The sequence below is a fragment of the Bufo gargarizans genome, chromosome 2 (genome assembly GCF_014858855.1).
Source record: "Bufo gargarizans isolate SCDJY-AF-19 chromosome 2, ASM1485885v1, whole genome shotgun sequence".
NCBI lineage: Eukaryota > Metazoa > Chordata > Amphibia > Anura > Bufonidae > Bufo > Bufo gargarizans.
In genome coordinates this window covers 134,657,809-134,685,060 of record NC_058081.1, presented here as the reverse complement: position 1 = coordinate 134,685,060, position 27,252 = coordinate 134,657,809, and the positions used below count along the sequence as shown (strand labels likewise).

Below are 27,252 nucleotides of genomic sequence, written 5' to 3'. Positions count from 1 at the left end.
GGTCCACAATACGGCCACGGGGAGCACACGTTCTTGTGCAATAAGCCTTAGGCTGTAAGTAGAGTTGAGCGAATCTATTCACAGATTCAGAGATTAGTTATGAATCTCCGATTTTTTAAGACAAATAATCGAACCTGGATCTTTTCTGCATTGATTCGGATGAATCTTGCAAAACGGTGCCCAGCGCCATTTTACTGAGGTTTTGAGAGTGGGCAAAAGCACCAGGAAGGAAGAAGTAGTCCTGTCACATGACTCAGACAAGAACTGGGGAAAGGGCTTGCCCCGATTGGCTCATAGAGGCTGCCTGTCAGCATGTGAGCCAGTGTGGACTAAAGAAGAGAGGTGCCTGTAAAGAGCTAGAGGGTCGTCATTGGGGGCTTAGTCTTAGAGGACTATCTCTGGAGAAGGGGAATTAGCAATCATTTAGGGATCCATTATCTAGTGCTAGGGTTAGGTTAGGGAGAGATTAGGGCTAGTAGAAGTAAGGAGAAGAATTGGGTAGTGGGTAGTTTAGCAGGGAGGGAAAGTTCAGGCATAGCTTAGGGACAAGAGCTGCCTAGCTGGGCAGTAAATAGCTGGGGCTGGCTGGCCCTTGCAGTGCACCCTATAGCAGCCAGACAGTTTATTATAAGTCAGTGCACATAAGCAATTGATAGTGTGCTGTCACCACCAGACAGGAGGAGATTGCAGTCAGTTGCGGCCAAGGAATAACCGCAGTTTGCGTCAGCAACGATAAAAGTAGATAGTTACACCTGACGCTGTATCAAACCACTTTTTTGTTGTTTTTTTATTACCAAAGTTTGGCCATTATTTGGGGGGTGGGTGCAGCCAGTCAGTTAATTATAAACCATGGGAGCGCAGTAAATGCCACAGATGTGCCTGTAGTAAATAATCCATACATTTTAAGTGCTGGTTGAACAATTTTCTTTTGCAGTTTATTTTTTGTGTTTCTTTGTATGTGAATGCACATATAGGTCAGATTACATAAATTTCCAACTTCTCAAAAGCATTGTCTTCCTGAGTGTATTCTGTAGAAAGGGATTAGAACTTTTTTTTTTTTTTAAACTCTTTTGAGATCATTTATCAAACTGGTGTAAAATAGAAAAGTTTTAGTTGCCCATAGCAACCAATCAGATTCCACCTTTCATTTTCCAAAGGAGCTGTCAAAAATAAAAAGGTGGAATCGGATTGGTTGCAATGGACAACTAAGCCAGTTCTACTTTACACCAGTTTGATAAAGGACCTAATTTGTATTTCAAATGTATTGGGAAAATTATGTAAATGATGTTTAAATTGTATTATAAGGAGTTGGAAAACAGATTGTATGGGGCGATGAAATAAGCAATAAAATGAATTTCTTTGAAACTTCCTCAAGGAGCTTTCCAAGTTAGCCACAACCTCATATGCATTTCACATATTTGTAACTGATGCTTTTGACTAATATGGTAAAAATGTACTGTCTATTTAAGGAGACACCCAGCTAGAGAGTATAAAGAGTACACATCCTGTCTATACATTAGACATCACTTTGATGACACTGTTTGCTGTGCTGTCTTCTTGCTAGCAAGTAATAAAGAAGTGCCTACTCCAAATTCAGATGACTCCAATCCTGACTTGGTAAAGAAACATTTCTGTAACAATTTGGTCCTTTGAGCCGGAATCCAACATGCTCTGTCTTCATTCAGATGTGGCTGAAAACCGCGCGCGGCGCACAGGAAAGTCCACCTGGACTGAGGCGAGGTGACGGATGATTTATAGATATAGTCATTGGAAAACAGGAAGAATTTAATCTGAATTGAGGTAACAGACAAGGATTATTGAATAAGGCCTCATGCACACAAACGTATTTTCTTTCCGTGTCTATTCAGTTTTTTTTTTTTGCAGACCATATGCGGAACCATTCATTTCAATGGGTCCGCAAAAAAAAGAAAGTTACTCTGCGTGCATTCTGTTTCCACATGTCTGTTCCGCATAAGAATAGAACATGTCCTATTATTGTTCGCATTACGGACAAGGACAGTACTGTTCTATTAGGGGTCAACTGTTCTGTTCCACAAAATACAGAATGCACACGGACGTCATCCGTATTTTTTGCAGAACCATGTTTTGCGAACTGTAAAATACATACGGTTGTGTGCATGAGGCCTAAGTGTGTAAGGTTATTGAATATTGTATACAGAGTCGGGGACTCTAGGAATTGTAGGTTATAGTCTATGTGAGAAGACAACAGGAATAAATAGCTCCATGCCACACATAAAAGATAGGACTGTTGGATAGAGAGGTCTATAGGTTTATATTGGTTTGTCATTGTCGTCTTGTTCTCCACGTATGTCTTTCTCTTTCTGTTGCAAACGTAAGGCCCCTTTCACATGGGCGGGATTTCCACGCAGGTGCAATGCGTGAGGTGAACGCATTGCACCCGCACTGAATCCGGACCCATTCAATTCTATGGGGCTGTGCACATGAGCGGTGATTTTCACGCATCACTTGTGCGTTGCGTGAAAATCGCAGCAAGCTCTATATTGTGTGCGTTTTTCACACAATGCAGGCCCAATAGAAGTGAATGGGGCTGCGTGAAAATCACAAGCATCCGCAGGCAAGTGCGTATGCGGTGCGATTTTCACGCACGGTTGCTAGGAGACTAATGGGATGGGGACCCGATCTTTATTATTTTCCCTTATAACATGGTTATAAGGGAAAATAATAGCATTCTTAATACAGAATGCATAGAACAATAGGGCTGGAGGGGTTAAAAAAATAAAAAATAATTGAACTCACCTTAATCCACTTGTTCGCGCAGCCCGCATCTCTTCTGTCTTCATCTTTGCTGTGCAGTAGGAATAGGACCTGTGATGATGTCACTGCGCTCATCACATGATCCATCACCTATAGAAGTCTCTATCCAACAGTCCTATCTTTTACCATGTGATGACACAATACAAAACGGATCCGTCCCCCATTGACTTTCAATGGTGTTCAAGACGGATCCGTCATGGTTCTATAAGACATAATACAACTGGATCCGTTCATGACAGATGCATGCAGTTTTATTATTGTAAGGAAGGATCTGCAAAAATCTATGACGGGTCCGCAAAAAACGCTAATGTGAAATTAGCGTTACTCATGAAGTGACTCCTGTTCATCCCTCCCGGCCATAAAATATCTGTTCTTTGTAAACGTGTGAGGATCTCTGAATGACTTCCTTTTTTTGTGTGAATGTATGAGGATTACATAAAAAATCCTGAATGTATAAGACATCCCAATAGGTGTGGTTTTCTGTTACATGGACAAAAGAAAAGGGGGTCATTTATCAAACTGGTGTAAAGTACAACTGGCTTAGTTGCCGATAGCAACCAATCAGATTCCACCTTTCATTTTGGACAGCTCTTTTCGAAAATGAAAGGTGGAATCTGATTGGTTGCTATGGGCAACTAAGACAGTTCTACTTTACATCAGTTTGATAAATGACCCCTAATGTCTGTGAGGAAAAAATACAAAGTGAATAAGAAAAGAATGTTAAAGGGGTTGTCTCATCTCAGAGGAGGCATATCACTAGGATATGCCTCCATTGTCTTATAGGAACGGAGTCCCACAAAGTGGTGGCTGGAGAACTCTAGTCCAGGCCCCAACAAGAGCTCTCCCCATAGAAGTGAATGGGAGTGCACCGCACATGACCGGACACAGTTCCCATTTACTTCTATGGGCCAGACGGAAATAGCTGAGCCAGTGCTTGACTATTTTCGACAGCCCCATAGAAAATGAATGGAGGGCAGTTGCTCATGCGCAGTGTGCCCTCCATTCTCGATATAAGTACGGGTCCCAGAGGTGGGACCCACATCTATCAGACAATGGGGGCATATTCTAGCGATACAACCCCTTTAATCTCCTAACAGTCACGTTAAAATTGGAAAATCCCTCCTAAAAATGCAACTTTTTTTAGTGTAGATTTTTAATGTGTGTCTGCAGTAAATCTTGTTGGTGCACAATTCAGGGGACAATATTGCATTTTTAACCCCACAGTGACAAATAATTTTTGCCTTAAGGACCAATAATATTTTCCCCCTTTGTGTTCTAGCAGTCATAACTTTTTTATTTTTCTTCTATATTTTTTTTTGTTTTGTGAGATTTTGGGGTATATATAGTGTATTAGATAACTTTTTTTTTTATCTTTCCCCTAAAAATAAAATCTCATTATTTGGTGGAATTTTTTTTACGCCATTCACGGTGTAGTAAAAATATTATAATTTTATTATGTGGGTCTGTACAGTGATGATAATGTCATATTTCTCTATTTTTTTTTTTTTAATTCTCCTCCTGCAGCTCTGGAACTGCTCCCCCTCCTACACACTGACATGGAGGAGGGGCAGTTGCTTTAGCTGCTCATATCTCTGGTTTGGTACCAGCTAGAGATATGGGCTTTGTATTGTTTGGCATTCCAAGCTTTCAAACAATGCCAGAATGACAGCAATTTATTCAGCACATGGGAAAATATAACTGTAAGAAATCAAGATGCTGTGAATATAGCTGAAAGTGAAAGTAAAAGCAGGTTTTAGCTGCCACCATGCAGGAGATATCAGCAGCTAAAGCAACCCTCCCACCTTACACTTCTGCACGTGCTCAGCAGGCAGAAGCAGGAGCCCGCTACGCTCAGCTAATCCTGGCATAGTACATGGGTACAGGGTACCCATGTGCTATGTCAGGAATTAGTAACTGTCCGGGTAGCATGGGCAGGAGCGGCAATGTGCAGTCCTGCCTTTACTCCCTGCGCTGATCCTGCCCATTCATAAATTGTGTACTTCGTACACCGCAGTGTATGGAGATCTGAGTTTTAGGCGCACACTAAATGGTGCACTTTAGGGATGTAAAGGTATAGTAAAAATAGAAAAATTAATAAATAAAGTATATTAGGAAAAAAATATTTATTAGGGACAACATATTAAAAATTATTATAAAAGTTTAGTTACTCTTTAATGAATTAAAACTAGAGAATCAATTCTTCTCTGTAATTGATATCAGAAATTTATTCTTCAGCATAACTGTACACAGTTTTGGTCGCCTTCACCTATAAAGGGAAGAGGTATGCAGTCTTCAGGCAAAAGTTAACAATAACTAATGCATAAATAAGGGTGCAATCAAAAAAGATGCTTTATGTGCATGTCTCCAAGAGAGACATACTTTTTTTCGCCCTATAAGACGCACCAGCCCATAAGACGCACCTAGGTTTTTGAGGAGGACAATAAGAAAAAAAAAATTGGGACCAAAAGGTATGGTTTTGGTGGGTTTTGAACTAATGGTGGTCTGTGGATGACACTATTATGGGGGCATCTGTGGATGGCACTATTATAAGGGCATCTGTGGATGGCACTGTTATGGGGGCATCTGTGGATGGCACTGTTATGGGGGATCATTGTGGGGGCATCTGTGGGTGGCACTGTTATAGGAGCATCTGTGGATGACACATATATAGCATCTTATCTAATGTGTCATCCACAGATCCCACATAACAGTGTCCCTGTGTAGTGAATGGGGGCCAGCATCTGGTTTGGTAATGGCAGTGGGCCCGGTGCAGTCACTGTATTCTACTACACCGGACCCCGCTCACTGTAGTATAATCATATCTAACTTGTAGGTATTGTTAAACTATTCAAATCATCTGAAATCCAGCGCTTGTACTACTTATTACTAACTTTGTAGCAGCCAGGAGGCCGGGCGGGCGCTGGCAGCGTGACTCACTACCACATGCACCTGCGCCGCCTGTTTCATTCATAAAGTTGGCGGAGCAGGCGTGACGTAGTGAGTTACGCTGCCGCTCGCCCATCCTCCTGACTGCCAAGAAGTTAGTAGTAAGTACTGCAAGCGCTGGATTTCAGATGATTTGAATAGTTTAACAATACCTACAGGTTAGATATGATTATACTACAGTGAGCGGGGCCCGATGTAGTAGAATACAGTGACTGCATCGGGCCCGGCTGCCATCACGGAACCAGATGCCGGCCGACAGCCCCTCCTCCGTCTCAGCCGATACACCCGAAGGTCGCAGCATTTGCCCCATAAGACGCAATGCTATTTTCCCCCCACTTATGGGGGGGAAAAGTGTGTCTTATAGGGCGCAAAATACAGTATATATTACCCAGTAATCTTTGCAGGTATGCAGCTATATTGAGTCATGGAACAAGTCATGTCTCAACAGGAGGGATAGTAGAGATAATATTCAGAGTGTTCACAGTTTATAGGATTATCCTAAAAATGTTTGTATATCATGTCTATTTTGATCCAAACACAATGCCCAAGGTAACCTCAAACCCAATTTCCACAATCACAATACCCATTCGAACACATGTATGGACTTTATTGAACTAAACAAGTGTGAAGGAAAGAAGTATTATCTGAGAGAATAGACAGTGACAATGGGTCACAGTTTGTAAATAATGTTATATCCCTGGTAGCACAAAATCTGAAAAAAAGAACTCAAAAACCACTGTGCATAACATCCACAATCAGCAGGCCTGGTAGAAAGACCCAATGGGATTCTGAAAGATGAGCGTAAGAAAACAGTGGAAGAAACAGGGGAAAATGCTAACCAACAAAGACGTTTCTTAGCCAGGGTGGTGGCACTTTCAGAACAGGGAATCTAGAGGTGGGCCAAGAAGCTCAACATGAGCTATCAGTCTAATAAAAGTGGCAGGGAAGTTGAGGAGTCCAATAATGAGGATTGTGAGTTAGACAGGACCTGGGAGCCGGATCCGGGTGGTGAGGAGGAGTTAACAGAGGACGAGGATGGTGCTAGTGACAGCAACAAATGGCAGAGGTGAAGTAGAGCCAGACCTGCTTTGGGAACTGGGGAGAATGCAAGTAGCATCGGGAAGATTCAGGGCTAAAGCGTGCAAGGGCTAAGGCAAGCTAGGCCACCTCTAGAGGGAATGGGCAAAAAATCTGACATCTGGAAGTTCTTTTTCACTGTGCCAGAAGATAGCAACACTGCCCTATGCAGACTCTGCAAGCAGAGATTCAGCCATGGGTCAAAAAGACTCAAACGTAGGCACTACTGCTCTGTGGAACCATGTGAAACGGTGTCACCCAATGCAGTTGTCAAAACAAGGTGGCTGTCAGAGACCACAAGAAGAGTTTTCTCCTTCTCCCGGGCTCCCTTGCAGCAGCCATTCTGCATCCATGGGCAGTACTCGGTTTTTCATGTCCTCCTCATCATCATCCATTTGTTCTTCTCCAGCTGCTCCTCCTCCGCTCTGTTACACTTGTCAGTCATTAATAATGGAATACATGGCCAAGAATTCAATTTATGCACCCAGCAATCCAACAGTGCATAAACTTAATTCCCATCTGGCCGAGTTGCTGGCGGGAGCTGATTGCCTGGACTCAGCTGCGTTGGAAGATCCCTGGCAGGCATTACTTCTCCCAAAAAGACATCCCTGCCCTTTACTTGCACCTTGTGGGCAATATCAGCTGCTCCCTGCATCTGTCCCTCTGCAGCACCGTGCACGCCACAGTGGACACCTGGCGCAGCCAGGGGCAATACTTTTCCTTCACAGCCCACTGGCTCAATGTTTTTAGTGGCGAGGCAGCATCCCAGCCACCTGCCCTTGTCCTTTAGGCACCTCTACGCTTTTATCAGCCTGGATTACAGACCAGGCACTTATGCACCTCCTCCACCTCCTCTTCCATGGACACCTTCCCGTGTCCAACAGCAGCAGGGCACAGTGTTGTCCCCCCTCCCTCCCATCACATGTTAAGTGCTGCCATATGGTGTTGGACTTGAGCAGTCACACAGGTGAGCGGGTGCTGAAGTACATCAGGCAGCAAACAGCACGCTGGCTGTCACCCCGCCAGCACCACTACCATCACTCTGTGCTGCTGATCCCCTACTGCCACCACTATTAATGATTTGCATCCGCCTCTACTACTACCACCCATGCCAGTTTTCCACCGCTGCTACTAATGTTGCAGCCACATGCCGCTAATACCTTACCCAGCCTTAATCCACTCTAATTATGCTGCTCTCTAGTAAAAAAGGGAGAATTTTTCTAGGCTTGGTCCAGACAAAGCCACCCTTTCTTCTTTCTGACAGCACAGCGACTACGAGCATCTGGCCATGTAAAGGTAACATTTTTTTAAAGGCTTCATCCAGCCACCCTTTCTTCATTCACACAGTTAGCACTGAGACTATGGGCATCTGGCCACAGAGGTCCAGGCTTTATCCAGCCAACCTTTCTTCGTTCTGACAGCACTGCGACTGAGCATCTGGCCACGTGATTTACCCTCAAGCCTCACATTTTTTGAGGCTTAGTCCTCATCCACCGTATTTTTTTTTTAAAACCGTGTGTGTTTAAACTCCATCTGCCTCCAATAAGGGACAATTGTTGGAGGCTTTGAAATAGGAAAGAGTATAAAATGTGCCATGGCATGGTGTGTTTTTCAACACGCCACTCGTTAACACCTTTAAACAGACGGTCAACTGACCAAAAAGAATGTGCTCCCGTGCACACCATGTATGCAGCTCTGGGACATATGGCCCGCTCACGGACCGTATTTCTCGGAGGGCATATGGTCGTGTGCATGAGCCCTAAAACTAAATCTTTATTTTGCCATCCTTCAAACCTTAAAAATGTGAAAAAGGAAAATTATGTGTAAATAAAACTATTAGAGGGCAGTGGAACAGGGTCACCAATGGTTGTTGTTAATAACTGGAGGGAGGGAGATATTTGTGCATGAACTCTACTTTTTGTGTTTAAACAAACACTATTTTTATTTAGCTAAAATCGAAGTCAGGGCGAGCACTCAACACTTGGCCCAAGATGGTGGTAAATAAATTTTTTTATTAAATCACAATATAAATCACGTGTATATTTGAACCATATAAACTAAAAACTAAGGTAAAATACATAATAACAAATATCACATGTAGGGATAGGTGAATAATAACAGTTACTTGTATCCAAAATCACTAGTGCAAATGTGACCAATCTGGAAAGTTAATAATAGTGATGCGCTTCAATGTCCCATGCGCACCTTAGAATAGTCCGTGAGTTTGCTGGCTCGTATGTACCGCTCCAGTGTTTGTATAACTATTGAGCAGGTAAGTCAAAAAGTTCCTGTACGGACACGTGCCTCGGTGTCCTTAGATATCGGTAATACAATCAAGTGGCGTGCACATTCAGATGGTATGCCTCAGTGCATACGAGATACAGGTACAGTGTTCCTACCTTCCACTCAAATCTCAAGGACGCCTCTATAAATGTGTGCCGTGGTTCAGCGGCAAGGAACAGTTCCGGCGTCTAGCTTGTAGCTCCTGTAGTTCGCTGTTCCCGGATCTCGCGGGATTTCGGAAGTGGTGTGTATCCTGGACAATGCAGGGCACTGCTTAGCAAATTCTGTGCTCGGCGTCCTGGAAATTCAAATTCTTCTGATTATGGTGATATTTGCATGGCCATGCATAGGATGCGGAGATACTTCTATCACAGGTGTGCGGCCCAGACGCATTTCGGGAACTCTATCCCTTCGTCAGTGGTACAGCAACACCTGTCTTTCTCCGCCTTTTATATCCAAAACTTGCACCAAATCCTGGATCACTGGAATAGCTTTCAGCTAAAAGGAATCACATGCGTTTTTTTGCATGCGTTTTTAATGCGGTTATTTTACAAACAAACATGCGTTTTTTCATGCTATGGATTCCTTTTAACATTCTATATGTCCTGCAGAAGTCCAATTTGTATATCCGAATTGCATAAATGAGTTAGTCATTTTTCTGGATCAACAACATAAAATCATGCAGTAATGGCGTTTTACTAAACCTCCAACATAAGTTGGTATATATAGATTATATTCCTCCATATTTTCACACTACATGTGCCATTCTTGGCCTATTAATCATTTGAGTATCCAATCTTGTATGATATAAAAATAATAAATAAATAACAATATAACAATAAAAAGCATTGTTTATACTATGCAATATAAATATGAATGATACAATTAAATAATGGATAAAAGTACATAAAATTATAAGGTTCATAAAATATGTAAAAATGGTTGTGAGAGAGAATTAAATTAAAAATGCACATTCTGGTTTGATTCAAGCTGTACAGATATTAGGATTTGGACTGTATGTCTTGGCTAATGATGTGTGAGACTGGGGGCCAACAACAGAGTCCACCACTCAGTGTCGGTAAACGGCCTGACTGAGTCGCAAGAGTCGGAATGGGGGCACCCAGTCTACAGGAACCCAAAAATCTCAAATTCGGCATTCAAACCCACTGGTAACAGAGATCCGAACTGGTATATATGTTTGGATTCTGTCCTGGACATCTGTTTGATGTAATTTCCACCCCGCCAGTGTCTGTCTACCCTTTCCAGTGCCATGAATATCAGGCCGGAGGGATCTTTGTTGTGTGTGTCTTTATAGTGTTTCGATAGACAATGCTTATCATATCCCTTCCTTATATTAGCTATGTGTTCGGCCAGCCTGGTCTTCAAGAGACGCTTGGTTCTCACTATGTACTGTCTCCTACAAGGGCACTGAATAAGGTAGACGACCCTTGACGTATTGCAAGTTAGGCAATCTTTGATCTCCCATATATATTTATTTTGTGTTGAGGAGATGATAGTAGTTTTTCTAAATGTGGGATTGACCTTACATGCCATACACTTCCCACACTTAAAAAAACTTTTTAAATTCATCCAGGTGCCCAAAATTGTATTCTCCTTTTTCATTGATGGGGCTATTTTTAAACCTAAATTAGGTGCCTTAGTGAATATTAGTGCCCGGGTAGTTGGTAATAGGTGGCCTATCTTTTTGTCACTTAAAATATGGTGCCAGTGGGTTTTGATAATTTTCTGTAGCAGTTTGTGACTATTATTGAATGGGAAGATGATTTTATTGTTAATAACCTCACTATCTTGTATTTCCTCAGTCCTACCTGTCTTATACGTGAAGAAGGTGCTTCTATCTAGTTTTCTAGTTTTTTTCTAGAGCTAGATTTATTACCTTTTCGGGGTATTGTCTCTCCATAAATTGATCTTTCATCTTAACCGCTTCCTCCTCAAAATCTTCATCTTGTGTACAGTTTCTTTTTATTCTGCGGAACTGGCCGTAGGGCACATTTATCAGCCAGGTCGGCAAGTGGCAGCTAGAAAACTGTATGAAACTATTTTTTGAGGTAGGCTTCGAGAATGTATTGCATATGTACCTTTGTTCTACTGATCTTATTTTTAGATCCAGGAATTCTGTTTCCTCTGCAATACTTACAGTAAATCTCAAATTTAGCTGGTTTTGTTTTATTTCTTCTAGGAAAGAATCCAATTCCTCTCTACTTTTATTCCAGATAAAGATGACATCATCTATAAATCTCCGCCATAGGACCAGATCCACCCCCAGCCGGGGCTCAATGATCTTATGTTCCCATTCTGCCAAAAACAAATTGGCATAGCTGGGGGGGCGAATCTGGTTCCCATGGCGGTCCCGCACTTCTGCAGGTAGAAGTTATCTTCGAAATAAAAATAATTATGGGTCAGAATGTAATTTATACCCTCTAAAATAAATTCAATACAAGCTTCATCCATTGTTCCATCTCTTCTTAATTGTTCCCCTACTGCTAGTGTGCCTTGTTGATGGTCAATCACTGTATATAGTGATTGAACATCAAGAGTACCCATAATCCACCCTGTTTCAGTTCGCATTTCTTCCAATATTTTAATTATGTGGGTTGTGTCTTTGATGTAGGAGGTTGTATCTGTACATCTATATATTTAGATAAATTAGATGATATTGAGCCAATACCCGAAACTATTGGTCGACCTGGTGGTTTATCCAGGCTTTTATGCACTTTGTGGAGACAGTAGAAGACTGGTAGTCTCCTCTTTGTCCCCAAAATGAAGTCATATTCTTGTTTAGAAATTATTGTACGTTCAAAACCTTTCATACATAGTAATTTCAGGTCTTGCTCAAAGCCATCTAGTGGATCATTTTTTAACTGGATATATGTCTCACTGTCTGTTAATTGACGTAGACATTCTTCATTATAGTCTACTGTATTTAAAACGACCACTGCCCCCCCTTTATCTGCGGGTCGTATCGTAATGGCTTCATTTTTCTGTAGCTGTCTAATAGCATGATGTTCTTGTCTTGTCAGATTATCCTGGCATGTAGATCCTACTTTCAATTTACGTATATCCTCTTCCACATTTCTTTGGAAGGCAGCCATTTCTGCACTGATTTCATTCCTAGGGAAGAATGTAGATTTATTTTTCAATATGGGTCTACCTGGGTGTGTTGGTGTATTCCTCATTATTGGATTTTTTAGGAAGTGCTTTTTTAAACATATATTTCTTATGTATTTTTGGATCCCTATATATGCGGAGAATTTATCCATTGAGGCATACCATCTGAATGTGCACGCCACTTGATTGTATTACCGATATGTAAGGACACCGAGGCACGTGTCCGTACAGGAACTGTTTGACTTACCTGCTCAATAGTTATACAAACACTGGAGCGGTACATACGAGCCGGCAAACTCACGGACTATTCTAAGGTGCGCATGGGACATTGAAGCGCATCACTATTATTAACTTTCCAGATTGGTCACATTTGCACTAGTGATTTTGGATACAAGTAACTGTTATTATTCACCTATCCCTACATGTGATATTTGTTATTATGTATTTTACCTTTAGTTTTTAGTTTATATGGTTCAAATATACACGTGATTTAATCAAATTTTTCATTTACCACCATCTTGGGCCAAGTGTTGAGTGCTCGCCCCGACTTCGATTTTAGCTATATCTATTACTAGAGGAGGGGTGTTCCTCTACTGGGCTAGAAGCACCTAATCCAGAACCCCGCCTGAGGTGAGCCACCATTTTTGAGTCCATAGATTAATACTATTTTTATTTAGTTTGTGTGGTGTTGTTATTATGAGTATTTATTCACCGTCACACTATATAGTGCTTTCTTTATACACTCTCTGCTACTACTCAGCAGACATTATATTGGGTGATGGTGCAATATTATAGATTATTGAATTTAAAGTGTAACACACTTTCAATTCTATCTATAGTGCCCGCGGTGGTCCCTCGATTCAGGACGGAAGACAACAAAGAAAATCCGCAGCACTCCTTGAAATATAAAAAATGTCTAATTTATTCACACATGTCGAAATTTGACAACGTTTCGGTTCTCTCACAGAACCTTTCTCAAGTCAGGTTAACATAAAGTGCATATGTGCTAGTATAAGTAAATCATCACCTAGTTACCAATTAATTAATCAACCAATGCAAAACCAGTACACTCCCATATTTAGGACATGTTACAATTCATTCATTAACTCCATGTGTACAGATAAAGACGGATCGTGGCGTTTCCTTGTAATTTCCATATCAGTCATGATTATTCATCATTATACTGGGTGAATAAAAGTGCATATGGTAAAGTGCAAAGTGCAGTGTAAATACCTAAATCCTATATAGACCTGTGACGTGGCTCTGATTACTGTTGCAGCACACTGGCGCGCGCATGCGCGTGTTAGATGCTGACGGAGTGGATCGGATGTCACGACACTGGGTCTCCGCCTACGGATGACGCATAGTTGTTATGTACTGCGTCGTGAGTGGGGAAGGAATGACACATGCGCACTGAGAAGGAATAGACGCGGAGTAGTGGCGTGCCTCCAAAGAAGTTAAGACGCCATCTCCTTCTAATCCATTACATGAATCCACAGCAAGGTACTATAGTATTTAGGTATTTACACTGCACTTTGCCATATGCACTTTTATTCACCCAGTATAATGATGAATAATCATGATTGATATGGAAATTACGAGGAAACACCGCGATCCGTCTTTATCTGTACACATGGAGTTAATGAATGAATTGTAACATGTCCTAAATATGGGAGTGTACTGGTTTTGCATTGGTTGATGAATTAATTGGTAACAATGTGATGATGTATTTATACTTGCACATATGCACTTTATGTTCACCTGACTTGAGAAAGGTTCTGCGAGAACAGAAACGTTGTCAAATTTCGACGTGTGAATAAATTACACATTTTTTATACTTCAAGGAGTGCTGCGGATTTTCTTTGTTGTCTTCTGTCCTGAATCGAGGGACCACCGCGGGCACCTTACAGCTATAGCTGCATGTCAAGGGAGTGCTGCCTGACCTTTTCTATGGATCTACTGGCGACTGAAGGCTCTGCACCCAACCAGTACCACCCACCAGTATTCAAGGTATTATACTGCAACAAAGGGACATTGATGCACATGTTTTTTCATACAGCAATGTGGATATACAGAGGATTATGGGAAATGTGGAGGGGGACGCTGCCTTCCTAAATGTACCCTCGGCTATCAACATTAAGAGGGATTATGAAAGCATTACCAAAAAGCTGTTATCCATTGAGCTACATTCGCTGACATTAGCACAATATTACAGAAATAAACGCATACCAAGGGGGATGCGATCCCGTTTGAAGACAATTATGTTTTCACAGGATGGCGAGTTTAGAGCATGTTTTGAAGCCATTTCAAATAAATATGCGATGGATGTCATGTTACTTAATATTGAATTTTCACAGAAGGAAATGGTGGCGCTAAGGAGCAAACTGCAGGACACTGAACAACAGCTTAAAATCGACCTTGTCTACTAATAAAGTTGATACCTTCTTGATAAAACAACAAGCATTTCTGGAACAAATGCGGAAATATCTCGAAGAAATTAAGGTCAAAGTGGCATAGAGACCAAAATGATTATGGGTCTGGACACATTTATACTTGGGAACAACCTTGGCATGTGGACAGGAGTCTGATGCCAAAGAAGACATTAAAACGGAACAAAGAAACAAAGATACAAGTGATGATGCCAATTCTAGTCTGCCTGGAACTTTTTTAGGAATACGTGGTGTCATGGGAGACGCCCCACAAGAAGGGGAGGTCGTAGACACAGAAGAGCTGGGAAAAACCAGAGCACAAAGATCCATGAGGACCAACAATTCCAAACAGATGAACGCGACAAAGAAGAAATAGCGTCAAATGTAGTGGTCAACATCTCATACATTGTTCAATTCATGCTCAGTCAAAGGACTGTCCTTTTGTCCACAGGCTAAGCCTGATTGGTTCCAGTTGGAACTGGACTTGAACTGCCTCTTCAGGAATCTTAAACTGAGGGTGTGGTTCGACTCTGGTTCCTCTGTAACCATGAGCACTAATGATGTCAACACATCAGGTGTTGGGTTAACATTGAAACAGTTTGGGTTGCACTTAAAAAGTGATTTTTTTCCTATTGTAAATTCACATGCCCTAGAGTGTTTTATCGAGGCGGTTAAGAGAGATGTCGCTCTGTTGAGACAAAAAAAACTAAATCTGATGTACTTGTAAAACCAAAATATTACGGCACAGGAAATGTCCGCTTTGGAGAGTTTGTCCAGGAACCCCGATCTCACCATCAAACCGGCGGATAAGGATGGTGGGATCGTGGTTATGGACACCTCTCAATACATAAAAAAAGAGATACATAGGCAATTAGGAGAACCTGGTGTCTATGAACCATTGGCCAAGGACCCCAGATTCGATATTGCCAGGAAAATTTATACACAGTTGACCATTGCGGAACAGAATAGTGTCATTGATAAACAATTTAGAGTTCTTGGTGGTGAAATCTCCAGTTAAACCAACTATATATGCATTACCCAAAATACATAAGAGGCTGATTGACCCTCCGGGACGGGCAATAATTTCTGGCAGGAATTCGATTTTCTCAAATATTAATGTCTTTGACAACATTTTGAGGGAATATTCTATGGGTGCTAAATCATACATTAGGGTCACTGGAGATTTCATCAGTAAGATTAGAGGGATGCGGATCCTGAAAGGGGCGATTCTGGCATCTTTTGACATGGTGTCATTATACACCTCGATTAATCACCAAAAGGGCCTGGCTGCTGTAGCGGAGATGCTGCAACATTCGGATCACTCCGCCCCAGTTCGCCAGTTTGTGTTGACCTTATTGGAGTTGTCTTTGAGGAACAATTATTTTGTGTTCCAGGGACAGTTCTAGTTGCAAGTAATTGGCGCGGCAATGGGGTCCAATGCCACGCCCACTTACGCAAATATATTTGTACGGTAATTTGAGGAACGTCTTGTCTATGTATCTCCCCACTTCAACCAGGTTTTGACGTGGTGGAGATACATAGATGACATTTTCCTCATTTGGACCGGTACCATGGAGCGGCTGATGGACTTTCACGTATTTTTGAACTCCCTTGACCGGGAGATCCAATTTACTTTAACGGCATCGGTTGACCGGGTACAGTACTTAGATACTCAGGTATACATTGAGGATGAACAAATACATATGGATTTGAATATTAAACCCACTGATAAGAGCACATTACTGCACTTTACAAGTGGACATCCAAGGAGAATGGTAAACTCTTTGCCGTTCAGCCAAATGCTTAGAGTAAGGAGAATAGTGGATAAGGATGAGAATATGAATTCAGCATTAAGTAATATGGAACAATCCTTCATAAATAGGGGTTACCCTAGAAGGTTGGTGAAAAAACTTGCTGATAGAGCAAGATAAATCCCTAGAGAGGAATTGCTAACTTCAAAACAAAGACAGGCTAGTGATAGATTACCTTTTGTGTCAACATATAATGAGTTGAGCCCAAATATTGAAAGGATAGTGAGGCGTCATTGGGGGCTGCTTAGCAGTGGTCATCCCAGTATAGCTGCCTTTAAAAATCCGCCTATGATGGCATATAAAAGAGCAGGTAACATTAGGGATAATGTGGTGCACTCTAGACTGCCTGAAAAGGGTCAGTTAAGATGTTTCTGAAGATAAGACGTATGGGATCTTTCCCATGTCTGGGATGTGTGAACTGTAAACTGATGCATAAAGGATCGGTGTTCACACATCCAGACACGGGAGAAACTTTTAACATAAAACATTACCTCACATGTGATTCATCATGGGTGATATATGCTTTATGGTGTCCTTGCAAAATGCTCTATGTGGGCAAAACCACATGCGACATAAAAACTAGGTTAAATAACCACAGACAATCCATCAGGAATAAAAGAAGAGATTTGCCTGTGTCGAAACATTTTTTTGAAACAAATCATAAGGAAAATGATCTGAGATTTATGATCTTGGATTATGTGTAAAACCATTAGACAGAGGAGGTGATCGATTAACCATTTTAAAGAAAACTGAGCTTAGGTGGATCTTCCGGTTGGATACTCTGAAACCCAAAGGGTTAAATGTCGAATTTAGGGTGACAGGAGGGATGGTTAGTTAATACCCCTCTGTTGTTCCTATCTCTGTTGTATCTAGCATGCTGTATGGGGTGGACCCAATGGATGTTACATGGATTTATCCATGTCATAATGTGATGTGTTTTGTACAATTGTACTCTTTGAAAGTATGGTTCAGGCGTTTACCTTAGCTGGTTGGTAAGTTGTAAGAGGGAACAGAAGGAGAAAGAGGCGTAAGGTATTGCCCAAATGAGTGCCCTAATGTAAAATGGCGGAATAGACCTGTGACGTGGCTCTGATTACTGTTGCAGCACACTGGCACGCACATGCATGTGTTAGATGCTGACGGAGTGGATCGGACGTCACAACGCTGGTTCTCCGCCTACGGGTGACGCATAGTGGTTATGTACTGCGTCGTGAGTGGGGAAGGACTGACACATGCGCACTGAGGAGGAATAGACGCGGAGTAGTGGCGTGCCTCCATAGAAGTTAAGACGCTATCTCCTTCTATTCCATTACATGAATCCACAGCAAGGTACTATAGTATTTAGCCATTTACACTGCACTTTGCACTTTGCCATATGCACTTTTATTCACCCAGTATAATGATGAATAATCACGATTGATATGGAAATTACGAGGAAACACCGCGATCCGTCTTTATCTGTACACATGGAGTTAATGAATGAATTGTAACATGTCCTAAATATGGGAGTGTACTGGTTTTGCATTGGTTGATTAATTAATTGGTAACAATGTGATGATGTATTTATACTTGCACATATGCACTTTATGTTCACCTGACTTGAGAAAGGTTCTGTGAGAGAACCGAAATGTTGTCAAATTTCGACGTGTGAATAAATTACACATTTTTTATACTTCAAGGAGTGCTGCGGATTTTCTTTGATTTCTTAGATTTTCTGCATAAGGAATAATCCATTCAGCCTTGCTCTCCCCTCATTGGATATAGCGCGGTGAGCGCTGAGAAAAGGGAGGGGGAGCAGAGCTGAAGCGAGTAGGAGACAGGTAGAGGGGCTGGAACGCGCGGACGCCAGCACCCTTATCTCCACTGACAAAGCCACACATGTGGTGAAACATGTCGAGAGGGGTGGTGTAGGGCATTTAGCTTCAGGCAGAGGACAGTGGAGGGTTTAAATCAATGAATACAGGGACAGCGAGAGGGCATATGTGCAATAGTAGGTATATGTGTGGGAAATAGACACCTAGTGGCAGAATTGTGGAATTGTGTGTATAGAAGATGCTCTGTATCAGTGTGCTTGATCTGGTAGCCACATTGTATCGGACTGAGCAACGTAGGCTTGTGCGAATATGTATTCAGCAGTGGGCGTTTATAATACACAAGGCAATTGACAAGAGAATGCAGCTTATAAGAATAATGAAGCTGCATGACAACAGACTGTCAGATAATGTGGTCTATCTGAGCATCACTGACATTCAATAGAATTATCATGGTTATAGAATAGCATTGGTAGCACACATCTCAGACCAAATACAACCCCCACCCAATATAATGTCTGCTGAGTAGTAGCAGAGAGTGTATAAAGAAAGCACTATATAGTGTAAATGGAGCCTAAGAGGTGTGACGGTTAATAAATACTAAAAATAGTGTTTATTTTGACACAAAAAGTAGAGTTCATGCACAAATATCTCCCTCCCTCCAGCTATTAACAATAACCGATGGTTCCACTGCCCTCTAAGTTTTATTTACACATGGTTTCTCTTTTTTTCACATTCATAAGGTTTTAAAGATGACAAAATAAAGATGTAGCTTTAATGTGTACATATATTGGGTTGGGACCCCTAAAGGGATTTCTTTTCAGTCAGTTAACCGTTTGGGATTTTGATGAAATTATCCCGAGGGTCCCATCTAGGGCCTTCAATTTGATTAGTGTCACTCTGTCATTCATCCCAGAGATTAGGGAGGGGGGACAGGTGAGGGAAAATAAAAACATTTGTAAACAATTAACAAAAACGAGATAGGAGCCTTTCATGAAAAATCTGTATTTTAGGACAATTGGAGCAACTTTGGTTCAAAATATAAATGAATAGATTCGGACCAAACCGAACTTTTTTTAAAATTTGGCGAATCCAAAACGAACCAAATCTTGAAAGATTTAGTCAACTCTAGATGTAAGTAGTAATGGTGTCTACTACTAATACACCGTTACTACTAATCCAAGCTTTCATGTGTATGGGGGAATTTGGAGAGATCTAATGTGTATGATCAGCCTTAGAAGGTCACACTGCAGCCATGCAGACTAGAGATATCTTATTCTTTGTGTAGTCTAGCACTTTATACATCAACAGCTTGCCTGGACTATGCAGAACACAAGACTTCTTTATGTAGGTACGCACTGTTAGTTTATATTGCTTCCCTACTATATTCATGTTACGCTTTCTCTTACTGTAAGGTTTGTGCCTGACACCTGCTTAGGATATCCCAAGGCCATCTTTCTTTCATACATTGTGTTGCTTTGTGACTTAATCACAGTCTTTGTTGCCTGCGTATTACAGGCTTTTGTTACACCCTAATCTCAGTTTTCAGTTAATGCTGATGGTATGTTATCAGTTACTATTTGTACTGTATAAGGCCTGTATTAGTCCAGCAGATGAGGCTGATGATAGTTAGAAAGGAAGCATTTATTTAGGATAATCCCCTGCTCATCAGTGAAGCAGAGCATTGCTATTACATGCAGAGATCTCCTCCACAGTATAGGAAAAAGAAGCGTGGCGCCAACTAAATGATGTTAAATGTTACAAAAGGCTGACATTCAACCCAACCCTCAAATATGGGGAGGAGTTGAGGGTCATCCTGGAAAAAGGAGTTGATGAGGGGGCCATCACAAAACAACAAATGTCCTTTCTACTAGTTGAACATCCAGTGACCCCAACAATGTACTTTTTGCCAAAAGTGCATAAGAATATGCAACATCTGCCTGGGAGGCCAATCGTCTCGGGGATCGGCAGCATAAATGATGTAGTATGTAAATACATTGAACACCATTTGCATCCCTTAGTTGAAGAATTGTCTTCATATTTGAAAGAAACGACTGATGTACTTCGGAAAGTCGAGGGTCTGCATTTAGAATCGGACATGCTGCTGGCCACCTGTGACGTAGTCACTGTATACTTCCATCAAACACGAAGACGGATTACAAGCGACCAACTTCTACTTACGGACTTCGAATATGCCTACAAAAACATGAGTTTATTATGGCCCTACTTGAATTTGTGCTAACTCATAACTTCTTCATGTTTGGAGGCCTCCATTTCCTACAGCTCCAGGGTACAGCGATGGGGGCGTCCTGTGCGCCCTCATACGCCAATTTGTTCCTGGGGCTGTGGGAAAGGGAAATCCTCCAAACTGAAGTGACACCACTGGCAGAGAAGGTACAATACTGGGGGCAGGTATATTGATGACCTGTTGATCATATGGCAGGGTACCAGTGAGGAGTTTGGCCTATTTATGAATCAACTAAACAAGAACAACCTGAATATCTGACTGACCTCTACTAGGAGCCGTACAGAGGTAGAATTTCTCGATGTGAAGATTTGTGTAGGTGAGAAAGGTCAAATAATAACAGACCTATATAGGAAACCAACCTCTGTCAATAGTATCCTGTCGGCTAAATCTGCACACCCTAAAAGATTGATTGACAACATCCCTGTGGGACAGTTTCTGAGAGCTAGACGCATTTGCTCTTTAGATCAACTGTTTGAGAGACAGGCAGTGGATCTACGTAATCGATTCCAGGCCCGTAACTATACGGAAAGGTCAGTAGAAAAGGCGTATAGACGGGCAAGCACATCCAGACGATCAAATCTACTGCAGGATAAAAAAGTGAGAGAGACTACCGATGAGGTTAGATTCATAACTACATTCAAACAACAAAAGTAAGGAGATCACGGACATATTGACCAGACACTGGGAGATTTTAAAACTTGACCCATGCCTGAAAGAAAAACTAAAATAATACCCAAGTATCGCCTTTAGAAGGGGCAAAAATTTAAGAGATCATCTTGTGAAGAGCCACTATGTAGTCCACCCTCCAAATCCCTTTGGATCGACAGGTCCACGGTGGGGAAATAAACCATGTGGGCGTTGTGTTGCATGTGTGAACATGGACAGAAGTGATATCTTCTAGGATGCGACCCACCAAAAAGAGTACAAAATCACTCATCCTATCGAATGTACAACGATAGGAGTAATCAACTGGGCCACATGTCCCTGTGAAAAAATATATGTGGGGGATGACTTCCCGACAGTTCAAAAAACGGATTCGGGAGCATGTACTATCCATTGAGGCCACCAGTGAAGTAACAGACCTACAACTATTAACTACCATACCAAGGCACTTCAAGGCAGAACATGCCTGCGATGGATCAGCTTTACGTTTTAGAGGGATTGATCACATAATGATCTCCCAAAGGGGTGGAAATTGGAAGAAACTATTAGCCCAACTCGCTGGATATATACTCTGAAGACTATGGCCCTTGGGGGTTTGAATGACTATAATAGCCATGTCCCATTTTTATAGATTACCACTCTCTCTCGCTTTGAACCAGGATCATCACAGAACCACCAGGTAGGACGGGTTCTTTTTAACCATGTACACTTGTGGTGTATATTTTTAACAGTATATCTTTTTTCCCTCTCTTACCTCCATTGATGTGGCTCTTCCAATATGGTTCTTCCAATGTGGTTCTGTTCTTTGATATTTCTTTATAACTATTGACTACCATATACATATTCCCTCTTTACTTTAGTTTGTTTGCTGCTCTGGAATCCCATAATAGCATCTACCACAGAAGGAGGATGGAGGGGCTAAGGATTGGACGCTAGTAGATCTCGTGACACCATGCATACCTAACATTAGGAATCAGTGGGGGAGTAGGGTGGATCAATATATATTCTTTGTTATCCTCTATGTATAGAAACTATGTGTATAGAAATTTTTAATAATAGATGTAACAGTGTATGTTGATTATTTTTGTATATCTGTGGACAGACTGATATTCCCCCAATATGTGAGGGAAGATCCTGGGTTTTGATCCTGATATCATCAGGGGCCTTTCGAACACATGCACTTGGCACTTTATCACGTCTGTTTTCTATGATCTATCCCTTTTTCACTTGCACTTCATACTTGTTGATATCAGAATCAAACCGAGGGCAAAATTGGGTGTTAGATGAGTATAATATTCCCTATGGGCATGATTAACAATGTTGGTGTTGGTTGTGCGCGGTGGACTCTGAGTGTGACATATGTATGCACGTGTGTCTCGATCGGAGTGGACTTTGCACATACCATTCGTGGGCATTCTATATATACATATGGGGATGCTTGGTTGCATTGTATGCACAGATAGTAACATTGTTTATTCTCACTATTGGGTCTTTGTAAATAATTGTTTGGAAACATTGTTTAGAGATATATATATATATTTACACTGAGAGTCACTTTGGTGGCTCTATTAGGAGCTTGACACATGAGGGACTTCCTCTCAAAATGTGCAATATAATGTACATAGTGCTGCTCTTTTTATATCGTATGATATGTTTTCTTGTAAATGTATTATATTGATGCACATTGCACTTTTGTCCTGAGGACTTGTCAAAAATATTATAGGTACTTTACACGTGACTGTGTTTATATATTTAGCATCGGTTGGGTTCTAAAATGAATTATATGGATGCACATTGCACTTTTTGATTGAGATAGATGTCTTCTGTCTCATTCAATGGGTATTAACTCTTGTATATAACTCATTTTTTATTTATTTATTATGACGAGTTAGGAAGTTCACTGTGATATGGGTCTTAACCCCTTAGATCATACCATACATATAGACGGAGGATATGGGATTAATATTAATATACATAGATGTTAGAATGATGAGGGAATACTTGATGTGGCATAAGCTCTGTCACGTGACCCGCCTCATGATCCGGTTGCTGGGAGATATACCACGCCGCGCATATGAGACATTGGTATTAGGCATGTGTCTATCTTAGGCCCCGCCAAGGGGTGGAGCTTGATGTGGATCACATGACAGGAATGTAGGTGGAATAGACCCTTCCTCGCTGATAGAAATCAGCCCCCTTTCCCTCTCCCCCGAAATGATTCGGGTTGTCTCCGGCATCTGTGGAAAATTGAAATGAGGCACATAACAGAGGCCGGGCGGCGGGTCATGTGACCCGTGCATCATGTAATGGCGACGCCTCAATTTGCAGAGTGGTGATAATGCAGGGCGGTGGCTGTGCTTCCCCCAGAGCCAGTCGGGCCGAACGGGTCAGGTGACATGTGACGTGGTATCTGGGGAATATGATCCGATTGGCTGTGGGAGAGGCGTGTTCCTTTGGAGAGGGCTGAGTCACTACTCTGCATAATTGTGGGCGGGTGCATGAAGGTATACAATTGGTCGGCAATTAGCTGTGGGAGTATATAGGATGGGTGTATGGTAGTTTGGAGTATGCCCCAAGAGGAAGCGTGAGCGAAACGATCGTCGGGCGGCTACTCCAGACGAGGGTCAGTAAGAAATATATATTGCTGGATTTATGCATGTGTAATAGTTTTTTCTCTCCCCCTGCAGTTTTAATGGTGTGGGGTGACACTCAGGTTCACATAGCCCTGATGGCTATTGCGTCTTGCTGATTTTGTGCCCTGTGTGTATTGTACTTACAACCCCATCCCATATTAACTGTTGTAACTGTGGGTGTATGTGGAGGGATACTAGTCCCCCTTTTGGTCTGGAGTTTTTATACAACTGTCTGTTTAACACTATCGTCTTTCCATGATTACTGCTTTCATGTATATGTTTTTAGGATATACCACTGATGGATATCTAATAAAGAAATTATTGTTTATGATAACTTCTTGTGTGGCAGCTTTTTTAAGCATTTATAGGTGTTATAGTATAGGGAGAAGCAATCGCTTTTTCCATCACTCACCCCCATACAAAATCATTATTTGGTGGCAGCAGACCGTGATTAAATCTTCTGCCGACAAATAATGACTTTTTAGTCTGTTTAAAAACTGTTTGCAAATGCAAATTCATTGGATTCTCTGAACCACTTTTACACAGGCAGATCATTACTAACGAGCATTCCTACGAACGCTTGTTAGCGATGACCTAGACGATTATCTGCAGGTGTAATACAGCCCGAATCCTCAGGCGAATCCGCGCTGCATGGGTAAGCTAGATTATGCTGCTGGTTTACAAAAGAAAATACTAAAAAAAATTATGGCAGTGATGTCCGATTTCGGAAAACACATTTACCACTAATCCATAGCCAATGCCTGACCTAAAATCAGCCAACACTCAAATGATCCCCCCCCCCCCCTCTACAGTAGCTGTCTCCCAATACATTCAAGCACCAACAGTTTTTCCCAACCAGAGACTGGCAGAACTGTTAAGGTTGTGTTAGGGTCCATTCACACGTCCGTAAAATGGGTCCGCATCCATTCCACAATTTTGCGGACCCATTCATTTTCAATAGGGCTGCAAAAGATGCGGACAGCACACAGTGTGCTGTTCGCATCTGCACTTCCGTTCCACGGCCCCATAAAAAAATAAAAATAAATATGGAACATGTCCTATGCCAATGACAAGAAAAGGCCTTTCTATTATAGTGCGGCCATGTGCGGTCCGCAAAATGCGTAACGCACATGGCCGGTGTCAGTGTTTTACGGATCCGCAATTTGCGGATGTGTGACTGAACCCTTAGAGTTTTTGCATTTTGAAAAATGTAGATCAGCATGGGACCACCATAACTATCACTGTAAAACACTATAGGTAATGTGCCCCTAGGTGTTACTTCAAACATCAAAGAGATACTAAGGAGGAAACATATACAATGTCTAAGTATGCTTTTGCAGTGGTTTTCAAGATCTCTGCTTGTAGTCGCTCATTAGTAACCTTCGGGGCCTGTCGGTGGAAGGGTCCTCCCTTCCATGAGTGGGCGCTTCCGTACATCTGATGATAATTCAGCCTCTTTACCAAATTTCTGCTGGGTCTGAAACCCAAGACCTGCAGTATGGGAGGCAGAAAAACTGTGAGCAATTGCTGCCATGTTGTCTATGAGAGGATTTTCTCTCTCTATGAACCTTGATAGTTTTCTTAGAGCATAATTTGATAATATACAGTATATAGCTCTTACCTCCCCACCTTTCTGCCCCCCCCCCCCCCATCCTCAACCAATCCTATGCCTCTCCTTCAGTTGCTTTCTCATAAGTAAAATGTCTCAGTTGCATGTAATGGCTTTTCCATCATAAAATTTAATTGCACTTGTGTACTGGCAATAGAGTTCCCCAAAAACAGTTCATTTATCAAAAAAACAAGACCTTATATAACAATATTGATAAGAAAATAAGAAGGTTTATGGCTGTTGTGGCTATGAATTGATAGTAGCAAAACTAAAAACAATAATTGTCTTTCTCTACACACATTTTTGGCAATAAAATAATTAAACTAAATATTTGCGGCATACAACTGTCTGTCCTTTTTAAAAAGTGCCTTTTTTTAAAATAAAAACTCTGGAAAAATTACAGAAAAAAAAAAACATTCAAAAAGAAATGCACCAAAAAACCATGACTGGAATTATTATTGTATGGTATACTGGGTGGATGATAGAAATTGAGACATAAGTGAGCCCAATCACTCAATTGTCCAAGGGTCAGCGTAAACTGGGATCAGTCCCCGACAACCTCCTTTGGATAAAAATCTTTCCTAATCATGTGACTAACACCGGCACAGGACAGATTACTGGTAAATTACAGCTATTGGAGATGTGACTTGTACCGAGCACCTGTGTGTCCATCACATGACCAGAACAGATCCACTGGAAGTAGACAATTCCTATTGAATGACTACAAGCACAGATCTTGGAAACCAGAGAATTGACACAAAAAGTATAAAAGGGAAATTGTATAAGTTTCTTCATACAAAGAATAGGCTTTTCATTATCATCTTTAGTGACTATTACATTATAACCTTTATTAAAATGTGTAACCATTAGGTTTAGGCTTCATGCACCCAACCGTATTTTGTTTTCTTGTCCGTTCCGTTTTTTTTGCTGCGGCCAGCACACCATGTATGCCCGTTCCGTAGCCCCGCAAAAAAAAAAAAAAAAAAAAAAAAAAAAAAAAAAAAAAGTGCATGTTCTATTTTTTTTCTAGTTTGCAGACAAGGATAGGCATTATTGCAATGGATCCGCAAAAATAACGGATCCACCCAAAAAAAAAATATATATATATTGATGCCATACAGACGTCATCAGTTTTTTGTTTTTTAGCAGATCCGAAATTTGCGGACCGCAAAACATACGGTTGTGTGCATGAGGCCTTACAGGACTCACATTGCTTATCTGACTGAAAAACTAGAAGGAACTTTCAAAAACACAATATAACACTTTCCATGTTCTGTTCCTCAAATGCAAAACAAAGTAAAAGTTTGCCGCATTATTGTAAATTGCCTTAGATCTAAAGCCCTTCAAAAAATGTACTTACTTGGGTACCTATAGTAATACTCATTTTCATTGTCACTGGCGATGCCTTGAAGTTCCTTGTATTCTGCCCAGTGGGGATCAGCTTCAATATCATACCGTACAAAAACTCCAAACAGAACTATCATAGCAATCTCAAACAAGAAGCAGATGAATGGAAGTTTCCATCGCATGCAGGTATTTTTCACCATAGTGGAGCTTTGGTGATAACATGTCTTTGTTAGACAATGGTGCAAAGGATCTTTCTTTTTATATAGTGCATTTCTATGGGTGTAACTGCTTTTCATTTACATAATTCTGGTTACACACCTTAGTTTGAACAGGGAGGAGAGTGGAAACATATATAATAGGTTTGGTAGAATATACAGGCATTTCACAGGTCATTTAAGAATAATAAGGGAGTTAACATTTATTTTGTGCAAGGATGCAACTAGATTATAATTTGATTTATAGTACATCTA

At 41.3% G+C, this 27,252-nt stretch overlaps 1 protein-coding gene across 1 annotated transcript in view; it reads right to left on the bottom strand.

The window, feature by feature from the left end:
• RHCG (Rh family C glycoprotein) overlaps window positions 1-27,023 on the bottom strand; it is a 111,098-nt gene extending 84,075 nt beyond the window's left edge. The window contains 1 exon segment of the mRNA XM_044283212.1: window positions 26,796-27,023. Coding sequence (XP_044139147.1) covers window positions 26,796-26,982 — 187 coding nt within the window. The 5' untranslated portion in view covers window positions 26,983-27,023.
• Window positions 27,024-27,252: the final 229 nt, after the last annotated feature.